Source organism: Volvox carteri (genome assembly GCF_000143455.1).
Source record: "Volvox carteri f. nagariensis unplaced genomic scaffold VOLCAscaffold_23, whole genome shotgun sequence".
NCBI classification, from domain to species: Eukaryota; Viridiplantae; Chlorophyta; class Chlorophyceae; order Chlamydomonadales; family Volvocaceae; genus Volvox; species Volvox carteri.
In genome coordinates this window covers 1,172,365-1,188,323 of record NW_003307566.1, presented here as the reverse complement: position 1 = coordinate 1,188,323, position 15,959 = coordinate 1,172,365, and the positions used below count along the sequence as shown (strand labels likewise).

Below are 15,959 nucleotides of genomic sequence, written 5' to 3'. Positions count from 1 at the left end.
TTGTACTTGGTGCAAACTTGCCCCGAAACATTATGCCGAAACTACTATCAAGGTGCGCTTGGTCTTGGCAAAATTCGAGGTAGATGGCAAGAACGTTTCCCTCACAGAAAGGTTTCCTTTTTCAGCTGCGCCTTGCGTGGCATTATTGTGCGTATTATGTACGGCACGGCGAAGGTACGGGCACGGTATTTACCGTCTTATTCTGCATGATTTTTTATACGGGTCTCTTTCACCACTAGCCCAATTCTTATCCTTCCTGACGCTTTCTCCTAAACGCGGCCCACGGGTTCCTTGTAAAGTATACATCCGAATAGCAAAAGAGCTGACAGCGACACGTCAGGTCCCCACTCTCGGCGGATAGAGGGTATGGGCGGGCACCGAACGACTGGTTGCGAGGAAATCGCACGCACGCACGCACGCAGGGCACTGTTGTGCGACACACACATCAAACGCGCACGCACTTGACAAGGTGGTCATCTTGTGCGGAAATAGAATAAGAAAGAGAGAGAAAGAGAGAGAGAGAGAGAGAGAGAGAGAGAGAGTCCAAATCCACCCCCATGCCGATGGACGGATGGACCGACCCGGATATAGCGACACACCTGCTCGCCGACCGACCAGGAGAGTGGAGGTTCAACGTTGATGCCGCCACTGATACGGCAGATTTCACAGGAAGTCGGCACGCATGGTCCACGATGAGAAGGATGAGGGCGCCCCGGGACATCGGGGAAGGTGGTAGCTGGTAGGGGATCTGCCAGCATGCTGGCCACACACAGCAGGTGAAGCTATTATACCCGACCCTACTTCACACAACCATTCAGGTAGCCCTCCTAAGGGGCAAGCCCGGAAGAGTTCCAGGAAGCCAGCAGTGCTCAGGGTGTCTCAAGGGGTGACCCAGCGGTAGCGATATGAGAGAGCGCAATCTGGATCCTTTCTTACCACTTCAGCGGTACCATGTGGTAGACATGGCCCGGTTCATCCGGTTTCACTCTTGCTGCTTGATGTCAGTCCATCCTGCTCTAGAGATGGATACGGACCAGTCAAAGAACAACTCGCTGCATTCACGGTCCACACCGACCATTGGGTGCGTGCGGTTGAAGGCCTCTACGGCACACCAGCGATGATATCTCGCGCAGATGGACGAGCCCGTCATTTCGCAGAATTGAAAATGACCCATCTTGGTTTCGGCGCGAATAGTCGCCAATAGTCGGCGACTGTACCGCACCAACATGACTAAGCACTGTCGTACTTCGCTGTCTGCCAGCCAATTCCGTTTGTAGAAATGCGGCCAATCGGGATCGATCAGTACACCATTGGTTTTCTGATCTAGGGAGCACACGAAATCAGCCCTGGGTGAAAATGACGACAGCAGCTGCGGCAGCTCCCCTGTGAAGTCCACGTCGTACTCGGCGAACCAAATGGGGTGGATGTGGGGCGGAAGATCTCCGGAAAACAGCTCATACCTGTAAGTGCATTACGAATCGGTAGCAGCAGGGTTAGCGGTACACTGTACAACGGCATATCTTGGAAAGGTTGTTAGCATGATGTCGTGATGAAGCGCCGGAGCTTTCAACGCTGCCCTGGCCGATGGAAAGCGGCATGGGTGGGTGTGGGCACACCCAGCTCCCCCAGGCCTGCAGACGCGTGACATCGCCGAGGTGAATGACTGAATGTAGCAGTCGCTCATCTGATGGCTCGACTGGCTTTGCGGAAGCGTAGAGTTAACAGTCCTCGCTGAGGCAGGAAGAAGTCCAACCCAGCGGCAAGCACTAGCGTACATAGACGCGTACTAAAATAATGTAAGACGGCGGCAGCGGAGTCTTGAACTCCGAACACCAAGTAGTCGTGGCACTTAAGTGCCTGGCCACAGCACCAGTGATTTTTTTTTCATTTAGGGGGGGTCTCAATTTATTCCGACCTAAGTAACAAAGTTGCTAGCGTCGCCGTAATGTATTCCTTAAGTATTCCGACAAGTTACAACTCCACTCATAGACCAAGAGGCATGCACTGCGTTGGCGCGTTTTCGTTCATGTGCGCACTCTTCATGCACATGCATTGATAGTTCTGGCACTGTTTGTGAACAAAAAGTAAATCCGACCAAGCAAAGGCCCAAAGCAAAGCTTGGCACTGCGAGCGCTCGGGTTGGGCCCCTCGCCGCATTCGTTGTTGTCGAGCTGATTGGGTGACAGCTTGAGCTTATGCTGATCACAACCGCCATGGAAGGCAGGGGTAATGGCGCCCGTGTCATCGGTCGCCGCTGGCAGCAACACCATTGCCGATGCATTACCGACAACAGCATCGCCGTCCCAAACGCCTTTATCAGGAAAAATTTCAGGCTTATCTTGCTGTTTTGGTGTTTGTTCGGCGTTCAAATCGTTGCCTTTTGCGTGTTTGGCTATGTAAAGACCGGTCATACATTCTGCTATGCCGCGTTGACTCGCGGGCTTGACCTTCTTACGGCCCCTCATATCTATTCTATGATCGATAATACTAAGTTCTGCACACTACGGAGCAATCTGGCAGCAATGGACGTTTTTGGCTGGAGGCCAGGGAACGAGCCGAAACTTGACCAGGTCTGCGGAAACTTTTCGTAATCGGGAGGCCCTTTGCGGAAAGGCTGCGGAAACTGCGGAAAGCTGCGAAAACTATAAAATGAATATGTAACGATGTTTTTTAGCTCTTCTCAGTGTGGCGATAACATGGACAGTCTGAAACCAGCTTGTGGAAGTGCGGTTCCGTCCGGTGGGATCTAGAATCAGGTGGATTCCAATCGTGCTCGAAGGTAGAGCCACCTAAACGTATTACTGGGGGTGGCGGGGGCCAAGCGATCAACTATTGTGTGCCCACACCCTTGACGGTGTTCACCCTGCCCCCTTCAAGCAGCCCGCCTCTCTTTGAACCCTGAGACCCCAGGCCTGAGCAGCCCTATTGTGTACCACCCCCATAGTGTTGTTGGCTGACGGATTGCTCTGGGATGCTCAGAAATTGCCACTCGTATGTTACATGGGGTAAGGGCCCGGGAAGCCCTGAAACACTGAATAATAATGTCCGTTGCGGAGCAGTGACATGTCTGCATGCCTACTCCACATACCCGTCCGGCATGTCTGCATGCCTCACGGACAAGTCTATGCTGACTGTGCATTAATCCAGTAATCGTCCAAACAATATGAATTCAAAATAAAAAAATCAAAAGGAATAAGAAAGGCGAGAGGGCTAAAGTATCTAGATGCGGGCGTGCATCTAAAAATGGCACCGCACAACGATAACTGCAGCGATGTGGCTATGTTCAACTTCAACCACGTTTACGGACATTGTGGAATCAATTATCAAAAACCCTTCTTCTGAGCAGAAACACAGTCAATCTCTATGACTTCGGCAGCCCCCAGGTCGGGGCCAGTGGTTGTTGACATTTGACTTAATCTAATAACTCCGTAGTGTATAACGCAGTCTTTAAATGGCAAACGCATGCCTGGAATCTGTTTTTGACTTTCCGCCGTACAGCAAACGCGGAAATGCGGATTCTCTTTCCGCATTTCCGCCAATCTGGGCTTCGCTGCGGAAAGCGTGACGAAACCTATTTACGCAGGTTTCCGTTTCCGCAGGTTTCCGTTTCGGCTCGTTCCCTGGCTGGAGGAATGAAAATGTACGGATCGGCCTCAATTCATTCCTTTTTTCCATTCCTTAAAAGGAATATATTACTTAAAAAAAACACTGCACAGCACCCCACCCGGGTAGCTTACATCTCGGCCTACCTGCCGGAGATTCCCTACCACGGTCCTGCCGTACTAGGATAATGTCGGTGGGGCCCCGCGGGGCCCTAGCCCGTTAGGTTCGCTACGAACAACCGCCATGTTCGTGACATGTTACGCTACTCGTAACATGTACGAAACTCGAGTCGAATCGTTAATGAATTAACAGTTATTGTTAACAGTAATCGTTCAAATATAGTAATCGTTGAAATATTCTAAGGGAAATGTAGCTTGCTACATGAATGAGCTGCAGTGAGCACCTCAAAAACAAGCGGCTAGCTGCAGTAACGATAGCAGTATCGGTACATGATGCAGGACAACGATGCTCAAGCTGCTGGCCCAAACTCACAGGCTGGGTGAACGCGTATCCATTGAGCACGGCCCACCAAAAGAGCAAAACTTTGGATCTCCAAGTCATCGCGCCCAGCACACTTGCAGCAGCAAGCACATATTGCAATAGCCCAATCCCTCCAGCCTATCCCAATATCCCAAGTACTGCTCCGGGGAGTGCCGACGAGCGGCGCTGAGGCCGCACCCCGCCATGTTAAGGACTGCTTTTTGTAACAGCCAACCGAAACAATTGCATGCCCACCAATTGGGTAACGACTACTCTCTAATACCTACCAGGTTATCTCGTATGCATCAGCTCTATACCACATAAGGGTTTCGCTTTCGCCATCCGCCAAAGCCTCCAAGTTCTACCATCGGAGACCGAAAGCGATAGATACATTGCTGGCCCAATCTTTATAATTCCACGTTCCCCTAATGCAAGGCGGAAGTCTTGCATGCTTACACCCGTGCCTCCGTTGGCCACGTTGGGAACTGATGTCTTCTAAATTGTCATGCCATGAGAAATACAAAACTCGGTTATAACCAAAGAATTGCGCCACCTGTCTTTTTATACGCTTTGCGCTTTCCAGTAAGTGATGATTAAGGATGTGTGTCTTCTGCACAAATGCAATTGGTCGGGAGAACCTATGGGCGCGCAAGCTCACGTGTGTTCCTCGATAAACTGGACTTGCCAAAACAAGACCTATCAATGTAATGAATGCAGCGAGATAATGCAAGATCATGCGAGTTGCAGACATGCCGAAGAGAAACCCGAATCCTCAAATCACACATCATGTCATCGGGAGACGTGCGCAAATAAAAGTCTACCTTCATTTGAGGAATGCTTTTAATATGTAATGTTTTAATAGTACACCTAAGCTCAGCGTTGGGGCCCTATGCAACAGGCACGCGCCAAAGAGATTTTCCCTAAACACGAATGAATAAATAAATAAATAAATGAGGGTTTGGCACCACTGGTAAGGCGCGACCATTGCCCCCGGGAGATCCCGGGATCGATACCCGTTAGGGTCAAAGTCCTTCCGATGGTGGAAGGCATTGCGCCCCTAGTTGATGGACGGTGGTGACCTGGGATAAAGTTAACCTGCGAGCCGACCAGGAACGGAGTTGGGCCGCTGTCGACCCGGCAGATTCCGTTGGATGCTGGTGGTGGGTGCGGAACCTGAGCGATCCACTGAGAAGTTGACTAGGGTGACTGGATGAGGGTGCCCCGAAATACCGGGGAAGGCAGGATTTCGCAGGGTAGCTGCCACGGGCGAAGATACACCCCCCTGTTTCACACATCAGAATATCAAGTACGAACATAGTCCTATTTTGCTCAGCCAGTGCCGCTACGTGAGGCTCATTTAGCGAAGCAACCTGAACACATTACTGTTGCACTGAGTTAGGAGGACAGAAAACATAGCCCTCCGCCTGCGCTGTGTAAGGAAAAGGGATCAGATAGATGAGCTGTACAAGTCGTACGACTTAGGGCTTCCAAAAGAGGGTTGGCATTCTTCTGTTGGCTCTCTGTTTGGCCATTCGAATTACTCAGGTCAATATTGCAACCAAACGCGTGTTGCTCGTGCAGGCGGGAAGGTAATGGAGACTTCGCAGTGTGGGAAAATGTAGGTCCTGGGGATGAAGTGGACCTACCTACCTACCTACCTACCTACCCACCTACCTACCCACCTACCTACCCACCTACCTACCTACCCACCTACCTACCTACCCACCTACCTACCTACCTACCTACCTACCAAAAGGCAGGAAGCCAATTCGGCTGCACGGAAGCCCGATGGCAACGCAGGGAAGCTTGGGGAAGGGGAACGTGTGTTCTTCAGGCGACAACAACTTTGACGTCCAAGGTCTGGTTTTGAGCAACTGATCAGGATTCCACACCTTCATACTGCGCGATATGGACGGAGAAAGAGTGAGAAGGCGGAGCATTTGATTAAGATTCCAAAGATCTTCTCCAAGATCGCGGGGTTGTCTTACATGCTTGCGAGGTACAATATTTAAATTGGATTATCATGGTACCGTTTTCCCAATATACTTACCAGGTTATTTCATATGCATCTCCCCGATGCCACATAAAATTTTCGCCATTAGCCAAAGCGTTTAAGTCATCCCATTCAACTCCAAACGCTAAAGATACATCTGCTGGTCCGATCCCAATGGTGCTGTGCTCTCCAAGCGCAAGACGAAAAGTTTGCATCAGTTCGTCCGTTCGAGATCTCCCGCTCGCCAAGCTGTCCTCTGACAAGAAGTACAAAACTCTATGATAACCGCCACATCTCTCTATTTGTGCTTTCGCACGCGTTGCACTTTCTAAAAATCGGCGGGTAAGGATGTGGGTCTTCTGCACAAATGCTAAGTGTACGCAGTGTGTGAGGACCCTCGGCAAGTGCAAGCCTTCTCGCGAGCTTACGTCATTTGCATTTAATTGGCTAATTCTTAAGCACAACAACGCCAAGAATAATGTGCAAAAACTGCCATTCTGGAAACGGGGGCAGAATGCAGAAAGGCATCCCTTCCGATAAGCTCTCTGCTTGGGCATTCGCTAAAAAATTTAAATAATTTCCACATGGAGGCGCTAACAGGTAAATGCTTCAGCTAATGGCATTTTGCAGGGCTGTATGGCACCTTTGTACATCTTCGTATATGGTTACGTATTGTACTGAGCGCTGACCGCTGTCAGCTGCAGCAACGTGTGTTACCCGGATACGGTTCCGTCAGGGGCCGCACGTAGAATCAATTTAGCATCTGGACAATCTGATATAAAAAAATATTCTCTGATATCTCCTCCTGCGCTTTATGATTTTGCACCAGTATGCTTCCCAGCTTCGTTGCGCATATCTTCGTTCCTACATCCGTAGGGAAATCAACTGCTCGCCTCAGCGGAACATAAGCAGGACATTCCATCAGCAGCACGAGTATGTAGCTCGTGCTCTTCTACCTGGCTCCCGCCACAACCCGGGCACGTTCGTTCCCCCCGTGGCTTACGGCCGGGGTTGGCGTGCAAACCGCGACACTTGCCAGGGCGAAAACGCACCAGGGTGGTGTTGACTGCTCTCGGCATGCTCACCTTTAGGTGCCCTTATATCGACTTGTGATCCTCTGTCGTGTATTCGACTCCCATCCACATTTTATAGCGACAGGCGGTGACGCCTGTTCTGTCCAACCAAGTTCAAATCCCTCCCCGTATACTTTAGGAAGCCCCCCGGGCTCCACTGCGATCTCCAGCCGTTCCCAATCCGCCAACAAACTCCTTCGCCAACAAACTCCTTCAGCAGCGCATCGACTGGGCGCCCCAGTCCCGCAATTGTCCGTGCCTTCTCTCTGCATTGCTATGTCCCGCGTGTAATTGCGGCCTGCAATTAAAGCCGAGATAACGGGAAATTTCGAGCCTTTTAGCTGGATTGGAGTTTAAATAAGCTTGGCGGGGCCTCCCAAGGAATTTCCGAAACATGCCGAGGGCCGAAACATGCGAGCAGTGGACCCACCGGTAGGGTAAAGTGGCAGGGGTAGGGTAAAGGCAGGTAGCTCCTCGGTAACCCTACCCTACCGAGGCCGCACCCTACAAGGCATCGAACATGCCGTCGTCCAGTGAACTGCTTGTAATTGTACGATGTACGAACTGGAGGCTTCTGTCTCACCTGCCTATGCGCTCTGCTGTACAATATTGCTTTATCTATTTTTGTGGCTCCTACTTCTCGTCACACGCTGCGCTATCGGAGGAAAATTCGCCTTCACCTTCACCTTCACCTTCGTACACGTGCAACACGCGAACTCGACGCCTCCGTCCCAAATGGCTATGCGCGCTGCCGTACAACATGTCCTGTCAAGGGAACGGGTGCCCACATGGAGTTGGGAACCTGCCCCCCCTGTTCACCTCTTCCTGGCATGTATATCCGGCCGTCTTGTCTTTCGGGAACCCCAACTCTTGCCTCCCAGGGCTCCCTGCCTTAAGTCGCTGGCGGCAATCTGATGTAGGCTTGGTGTATGCGGCCCTTGGGGGTACCTGCGCCTGCCCGGCTCCCGTACAGAGTCTGCGCACGTGTCTCGGCTATAGCGTTGCGGGTTGGCTCCTTGTCCCTCTCCTCGTCCTAGCACCCTGTCCGAGAGTCCGGGTGTCCGCTGTGCCCTCTCTTTTGCTTCTTGAGGCATGTGAGCTTGTGGACTTTTGGTACTTGCGAATGCACGGTACCCTGCTTTTTGCTGGGAATATGTGCCCTGGGTTAGGTTGGTTATTTGTCAACCGCTGGCATGTACGGCTAGTTACAAGTTACAAGTTCCGCACACAAGTGCGGGTGTGTCCGTAAAAGCCGGGGGAGCCATGGACGTTATATTGCTATTGATGCGGGTACACGGGAGGCCATCATCATCCTCCCTCGTCCGCTTCAGGGTGAAGCGCCTCAGCGCGACTTGCCTGGCCTCCCAGAGGTACCTGGCCAATGCCTGGGGTGGCGCCTCAGTCATAATGGTGCGCATGCTGGCCCCCTTAAAGACTAGGTCACCATCGTACTTAGCCCATATGCCTTGTAAGCGGGATGTGGGTAAGCTAGTGATGTGGGTCGGTTTCCTGTCCGCCCTTGTAATTAATTCCATCCAACTAATGCTACATGACGACAGGCCTCGAAGATGGCTGCCAACATGCACTCTATGTCTGGCACCCGCCACGGCACCTTGCTCTCCACGGGCTCCGTGTACAGCTGCACAGCCTCACAATAGCCTGATGACTAAGCTCCGTTCCTATCCCTGACCATTTCACGGGAGTCCCATTCCTTGCAGTCCGTTTTCGAATGGATCGGGGACGTATATGCTATGTAGAGTAATACATACATACATACATGGCCTTACGGAACATCGCACAAATGATTTAAAGATACAAAGCTCGAGCTGCTCTATTCTTCACTTCCAAGACACTGCAAAATTCAATTAATAAAACCTTTGGTTATTCGCAAAGATATCTCGAGATAGTTCCGACACACAGCGCTACAGGAGTTCCTACAATGTCTTTCGGGGCCAGGGCTGACCCTCAACAATCCTCACGGCTACACATGTGGGGTTATACCGTGGTGTCGGAACTCCCCCCTCTCACCCAGGTGGGTGTATCATCCTGGTTTGGCAGCTCCTCACACACGTTGGAAATCACGCAGATGGCCCAGAGGCCTCTCCTGCGCGACCCAGCAGTCGGCGCCAGCTTTGAACAGTATCGAACAGCTCGCCAACGAAACCGCGATTCCACGTGGCGCCGATGGGCACATCGGCCTCGTACAGTAAATAGAAATCAATGGGCGCTATATACAGACCCGGGCTGCTGCATGGCGTCTTCAGGTTCGCCGATACAGCCCGATCACATACATCCTCTAATGGTCACTCCAAGTCAGCTCGTTGGAGCATCAGTTCTAAAAGCCTAGATTTCCAGCCTCAAACAGCGTGTAATGTCACGAAAAGCTACCGCTATCGTAATGTAAGGCTATCGTTGTGTCGGCAAGCCAAGCACAGATCAGTTCACTCGCCACGCCAAGGTGTCGGACATTACGGGTCATTTAATGGCAGTAAGAACAAAGACCCCGTAATGATAATGACAGACATTTTAAGTGTAAGTAACCCTCTTCAGCACGGAAAAAAATCAAGTGCGTGAGGACGACAGTTTTGATCCGAACTCCCCAGCCATGCGCACTGCTGTACATCTATTGGATGTACATACATACGGACGTCACGCGTATGCATGTATCCATGCTGTTCGCCATGCATGCGCATATGCATCTTCTGCCCAACTAGACGACCTGCAAGTAATAAATATATTGTTTTCCAGTTTGCAAAGCGCACAGCGCCATCACCTGTCGCAGAAATATGAAACTTCCTCACACCTCACACGTACAACACTTAAAGCTGTAACGGACAAGGCCAATCCACTTCTTGGTGCTCGTACACTGAAATGTCATAATTCGTTTCCAAAACAGCCACAACAGTAACAGCATGTCCGGGCAAACCTTCAAAGATCCACGTCAGCAGTTCGACCCATGTTATCATCAGGTGTCACTCTCTGTGCATGCACATACAGACGCACATACAGACGCCAAAAAAATCCGAAACGATGGCACATGAACGCTATGCCATGTCGGGTACTTCCTTCTCACGCCATTGAAACGATAGACACGCTGCACAAGACTCGCTGCTAATTCGCTGCAGATTATCATTTCATCACGCACTTCAGCGCCACACTACAGGTGCAATCGAAATGCGTATGTCTATATGCATGTATATATGTATGTATGCTTATTTGCTCCCGACGCGCAGTAGACCTAGACCAACTGGACCACATTCACCAACACCCTAAAGCGCACACATATCGAGTCCATACCGAGGAGGTTGTGCGCCCCAGTCGCAGGTGCGCCCGGTAAACCAGTCCCTAAACTGCTGTTTAATCCTCTGCGAAGCTTCTGGGCGCCATCCCTCACCACATTCTGTTACTTACCAGCAACCTACTACCAGCGCGACCGAAGCGCTATACCACTAGCAAGCGCCACCACCAGCCCTCCTGGCAATGCGAATCAGCGAATCTGGAATGCACAATATCAGCATTATAGCCAAAAAAACCTCCGAAATACGCGCACCACACCTATCTCCTAACTGGATTCCCCAACCCAGCCGCAAGGGGGGAAAAGGGAGCCGGTAGTGCTGCTGTCGCCAGCAGCACTTACAGACATTGCCACAACGCCCAATCGGCCCAATCGGTCGCGGGAAGCCGCTGCACCCTCCACACTGGCCGGCACATCAGTGCGACCTCCTCTCACCCCGCTTCCCCCGATGTTCATAACCATCCCGCGGAACGATATTTGAACACCTCTGCTGCTGCTGCTGCTATACCGTTTCTGTCGTGATTTCGGAGCTGCCGTAGCCAGTGGCGCGTTGTTGCCTCCATCACCGCCGCTGACCGTCCTGGACCGCGACATCAATAGCGCCCTGTCACCACCACCCGCCTCCATCGCCGCCGCTGCACCGTACATAATCCCGTCCAGTCGCGCCACAACCACACCAAACTGATAGAGCTCTACGTCCAATGAATTGTGCCCCAAAAGGCTGTCCAGGTCCGCAGGCAGTCCCCCGTTGCTCTCCTCATTGTCAGGTCGACTGTTGGCATGTCGCTCGCTGATAGCCCAGCCCAGGCCGTATTTTAGGGTATGCGCGAACAGAGGCTTATCCTCCAGAACCAGTACGACGTCGTACTGCTCGGCCAGGAAGTTACGCGCCAGGTCCAGATGTTCGCGGGTGATTGCACCCAATGGGAGATTGAAGACCGCCTCGCCCAGCAACGACCGGATGAGGTAGTTGTTGGTGGCCGCGGGCATCAGGGCGTTCCATTGACTCGCGTTGTGGCCCCCCCGAAAGTAGACCTTCTCCCTGTCGGCTTTGCATTTCCATCCGTACGTAAACCAGCCGTGCTTGATGTGCGAGATGACGCGGCTGTAGGGATGACGAATCTGGAGGACCAGTGGGTGCCCAGACAGCCAAGCCGACCAAGCAAGCAAGTGCGAGGCAGGGAGAATGATGCAGGCAGGCAGGGAGGAGGCGGTCAACCGGGGCCCCGGGCCTTCATGAACGGTGGCCAGCTCTTCCGCGCGCTTCCGCCGCTAAAAAGGGATTTTTTTGTCGACTATTGGAATGATTTTGTCAACTAATGGTAATCCGACAGCAACTATAGTGGATATCTGACAGTAACTACCATGACACAACCCAAGTTGCAGAACGTAAGACTTCGTACAGCGTACAACACTACAACAAACCCGGTACTGCACAAAGCTCCAAAAGTACAACAAGGACTAGCTGGACTATTTGTGTAGGCATGCAGGTAGGCAGCAGACAGGACACCCAAGGGAGGCAGAGAGCCAACGAGAATCTCCAACAGAAGAGGAGGGCTGGGAACCGCTGCCGTCGTGGTGGCAGAACCGATTCCGCCCGATTCTATCCCCTACACCGGCACACTCCCAAGTCCCAGACACGTCGCCGCACCTCCAACACCGTGACCATGTTGCGACAGGGGTGCGCCAACGCGGGGTCCTCCGTGCCGCCCAGGGCCGTGTATTCGTTGGCGTATAGGGTGTAGCCGAGCTCCAACAACCGAGTCCGCCGGTCGGTACAGCTCACTTCCATGGCGCGATATCTTATGTTTTTGAAGGGTTCATTACAGTGAGTCTTCTTCACCGTCCTGGTCTTCGTGACGGATAGCTGTCTATGGACGTCCGGATCGAAGTAGCGCGGCTGCAAGGGGAGCGAAACGCAGGGAGGGACCCGGCCGCGCCCGCGCTCTTTTTTTGAAGTAAGAAGAATTAAAATTGTATGCCAGCTGTAACTACAGCGGCGCTCTCCTTCGCTTTTTATTAGTATATAATAGTAAAACAATATGCTTTGTGGCAAAGAGGTTTATTCGCATGTCCAATCCAGTCCAGTCTCTTAAAGCGTTTGAACGTTGGCAGGTGATGGACACAGCTCGCCTCGCCCGGTCGGGTTCTTCCCTTTTGCTTGTCGAGGGCATCAGTTACGAGGATTTAGAAATGCTGCAAAACCCAAATCGCAATCGCGCTTTTCTTGTCAGCCAGCAAGCACACTATGCAGGAAATGCACAATAAAGCTTGTACGCTTTGCCAAAGCTTAGGTACCCTCCCTTACCCATCAGCATTCCGGTAGATGATTTGTTAAAAATCCTAATAGAAAGGGAAGCCCAACCAAGCAAACCAAAATTATGCACTTCTCATGCGGTACGACGGCTGTCTTTCACCTTATCGTCAAACTCTTCGATGAGGCAGTTGTGATATCCAAAGTCCTCGGTGTTGCAGCCATTGGTTTTAGCCAGCTGGCAGAAGCTCGTGCCGCCCGATTTGCTGACGTGCGTGAACTCCACCACGCCCTTTCGCCTTGCAGACTGCTTAAAATGGTCGTACAGCTGCATGCAGGGCAACAACGCGTCCTGGCTACATTCAGGTGCAACGCGCGGCGACGATGTCCTAGTACAGAAAAGGAAGAAGGCGCACCCGCAATAAGACGCTATGAACTTTCGCTGCCTCGGTCCTTGAGCCGAAGGGGCCTTGCTTCCCATAACGCAGTGCGAGACTGGCGATAGTCACCCGGCGGGCCAGGGGCCATATGTGGGGTTCTTCCGGCAGAAGCGCCAAGAGTTCTTCCAATGCCGTAAGTCCTTTTGTGAAGGCGCCTTCGCCCTCAGCATCGAGCAAACCTGACGCGGTGGTTAAAATTCCCGCCAACAAGCCGGTTCCAAAATCTTCTGGTTTGGCGTTGAGAAGTCGATCAAGCTCCCGTTGAGTTTGTATAAAAAGAAATGTATCAAGGGATTGTTGCAATTCTGGGTCTAAGCACACAGAGCTGCTGCTGTCTCCACTGCCAGCAAATGCAGGAGGGCACAGCCACGATGAAAATAGACCATTCACATCTACAGATGTTACAACACCTAGGCTAATCGTCAAATGGAGTGTCAGCAGTGCATTTTGCTTTATGTAGCGCATATCAGACTGCCGACCACAACTCAAGTTGCGTTGGCAATCCACCTATTTGTAATGTGACTTGGCTTTACCAAGGGTTTCCTTATTTTGTGGCAAAGGAAATTATACCGAATCCGCATAGCTGGAGGTTCCATTAAGTGGCGTCAACTGTACGGCACGCTGTGTAGCCGCATCGCGCATGGCGCTGTCTCATTATTTGACAGTACGTGCTTTTGTGCGCTGTACAGCTTCAAAATTCATGACCTTCAGGATGCTCAGGGCGACGGATGTTGTAGCCTGCCGGAGCTGTTGCAATTGCACTCATAACAGCAGCGTGAACAACCGCGGTGGCGGGCATGAATTTGACATTTTTTTATTTTTGCAAACATCGTCTCAAGTTACCTCGTGCTTACGATACAGGCTTCCGAAAATCGATGCAACTTCGCAACTCGACATTTTGGGCTTGTACTCTTTGTAACATTAGCCTTCTCGTAATTATCTAACTTGCCGTCCTGATCATCAAATGGATTACAGTTTATGCTTGGTAGCGCAACTTACGAGCTTCCGAGTAGCGGTCCAGCATGCCCCCCTATCCATGCATGCGTGCACTCTTTGCAGTGGCGTTTGTAGAAAATGCATCAAGCTTTCTCTTTTATGAGCAATTATACATAACTATGTGAGAAGGAACTTCCCCGTGCAGCTCCATGTTCTCCACCTTGGACGCTGACATGTATTTCCTACTTCCGCCAGTTAAATTGCAAAGCTATGACTCCCAACGCCCCAATCAGAGTTATGCCCCTTCGGCTCCCTCAACAGCTGCAGGCAACCGCTACTGCTCCGAGAAGAAGCACCTAAGTGGTCGTAGAAGAAACACCAAAGACGCACCTAAGCACCTCCGAGAAGGAACACCTAAGGGATCGCCTCCTCCCTTTCGCCTACTAAAGCACACCTAGCAGGCCACCAAGCCTCGCAGACCCGGAAAGTATTTTTGAAGGGCATGGGGGGATGCGGACATGCCCCCTCACAGGCGCAGGCACGTAAGTACTGGCCCGCTAGGGCTGTTAATGCGGCGCATCGCTCTTTCAGTGTCAACTGCAGCGTAAGACCAAACTCTCACGCCGCACGCGGCGTTGGGGGCCACCTTCCTTTCTCACCCGCACCCCGCATTCGTTCACGACTTTTGGCTGTGACTACTTGAAAGTGTTTAAGGGGCTTTACATGCCTACAGATCTACATGCGGAGTAGAAGCGACAGCGCCAGTAACATGTCGAAAACAATTATTAGATCCGGTGGAGATATACCGCAAGGAGTTGAAAGGAAAACAGCTAATTCAGCCAGGCAACCAACCAACCAAACAAACAACGAATTAACCGAAAAACATGGTTCATCGTCCGATAAGAACATGGTCTAGAAGCGCAATTTATAACTAGATCTGTGACGCTGCAACCGACAGGACTCCCCGGTCTAGTCCAGAGGCCGTAAGCACGAGGCGCCATACCCGTCCAAACATTTTACGATTGGAAAATCTCTTTAATTTAATCGAGCCAGACTCCCCAGGATGATGATCATGGACAGCTTCGCCCCCAAAATTTAACGCAATCGCTAAAAGGTGTTCCCACGTCCCAAATCCGCCGTCGCGCACAACTTGTGACCCAACTGTCCACGTGCTAGTCAAGCCGTTCAACCGCTTGCTGTTGGCTTGGCTGCACCCCGCCGGCGACTCGGTGGCGGCGGCGACGGCTGCCGCGGCGGCTGGTTGATGCGCTTGCCGCCGCCTCCGCCGCCACTGGCGGCAGATGCCACGCTACGACAGGCAGCCTGCAGTCCGGCTTCTTTCCGCGGCACAATCGGGAGCAATAACATGGACATACACCATCCCATGCACTGCGGCGTGAGGGTGCGGGAGCGGACCGGCGGGGGGGGTGTCAGTGCCGTGAGGGGCTTATGCGTATTTCATTCCCGCGTATAGACGAAGACGGATCCAACGGACCACCTTTATAAACCACATACCGGATACAACATAACCTTGTGGGGCGGCCTGTACGACGATCTGTACGACCCGTCATCCGATCTGCGTCCCCACGCAACAACCCGCCGTACACCACAACGCATGAGTGGTTTCCCCACAAAACCCCCGTGCATCTCTCTCCCCCCTCCCAACCAACCAACCAATCCCCTCAGATCTCACTTGCATGGTCGCGGTGATCAGGAATGTCGCCTGGCGATGTATGTATGTATGTATGTATGTATGTGTGTATATATGGGCAAGGGGGAGGGGAAGGGGGAAAAGAAGAACCAAGGGAGAGGGGACGGGGGGAGGTTGGCGAGCGGCCGGATAGGTTGAGAAGAGCAGCTGCACACAGCTACAGCGGCAGCGGCA

At 52.0% G+C, this 15,959-nt stretch overlaps 2 protein-coding genes across 2 annotated transcripts in view; both read right to left on the bottom strand.

Moving 5' to 3' along the window:
• Positions 1-10,077: 10,077 nt before the first annotated feature.
• Positions 10,078-13,689, bottom strand: VOLCADRAFT_105092 (uncharacterized protein; the record flags this gene model as incomplete). Its single annotated transcript, XM_002951310.1, has 5 exons — positions 13,115-13,689; positions 12,862-13,026; positions 12,096-12,344; positions 10,787-11,566; positions 10,078-10,128 (listed from the first exon to the last, which is right to left on the bottom strand). The coding sequence occupies exons 1-5, from the start codon at positions 13,601-13,603 to the stop codon at positions 10,078-10,080; spliced, it is 1,734 nt and encodes a 577-aa protein (XP_002951356.1). The 5' UTR covers positions 13,604-13,689.
• A 1,570-nt stretch (positions 13,690-15,259) lies between these two features.
• The window catches only part of VOLCADRAFT_91942 (uncharacterized protein), a gene marked incomplete at both ends in the record, with an annotated part of 13,902 nt that continues 13,202 nt past the window's right edge, over positions 15,260-15,959 (bottom strand). The window contains one exon of the mRNA XM_002951309.1: positions 15,260-15,463. Coding sequence (XP_002951355.1) covers positions 15,260-15,463 — 204 coding nt within the window. The remainder of the gene's footprint in view (positions 15,464-15,959) is intronic.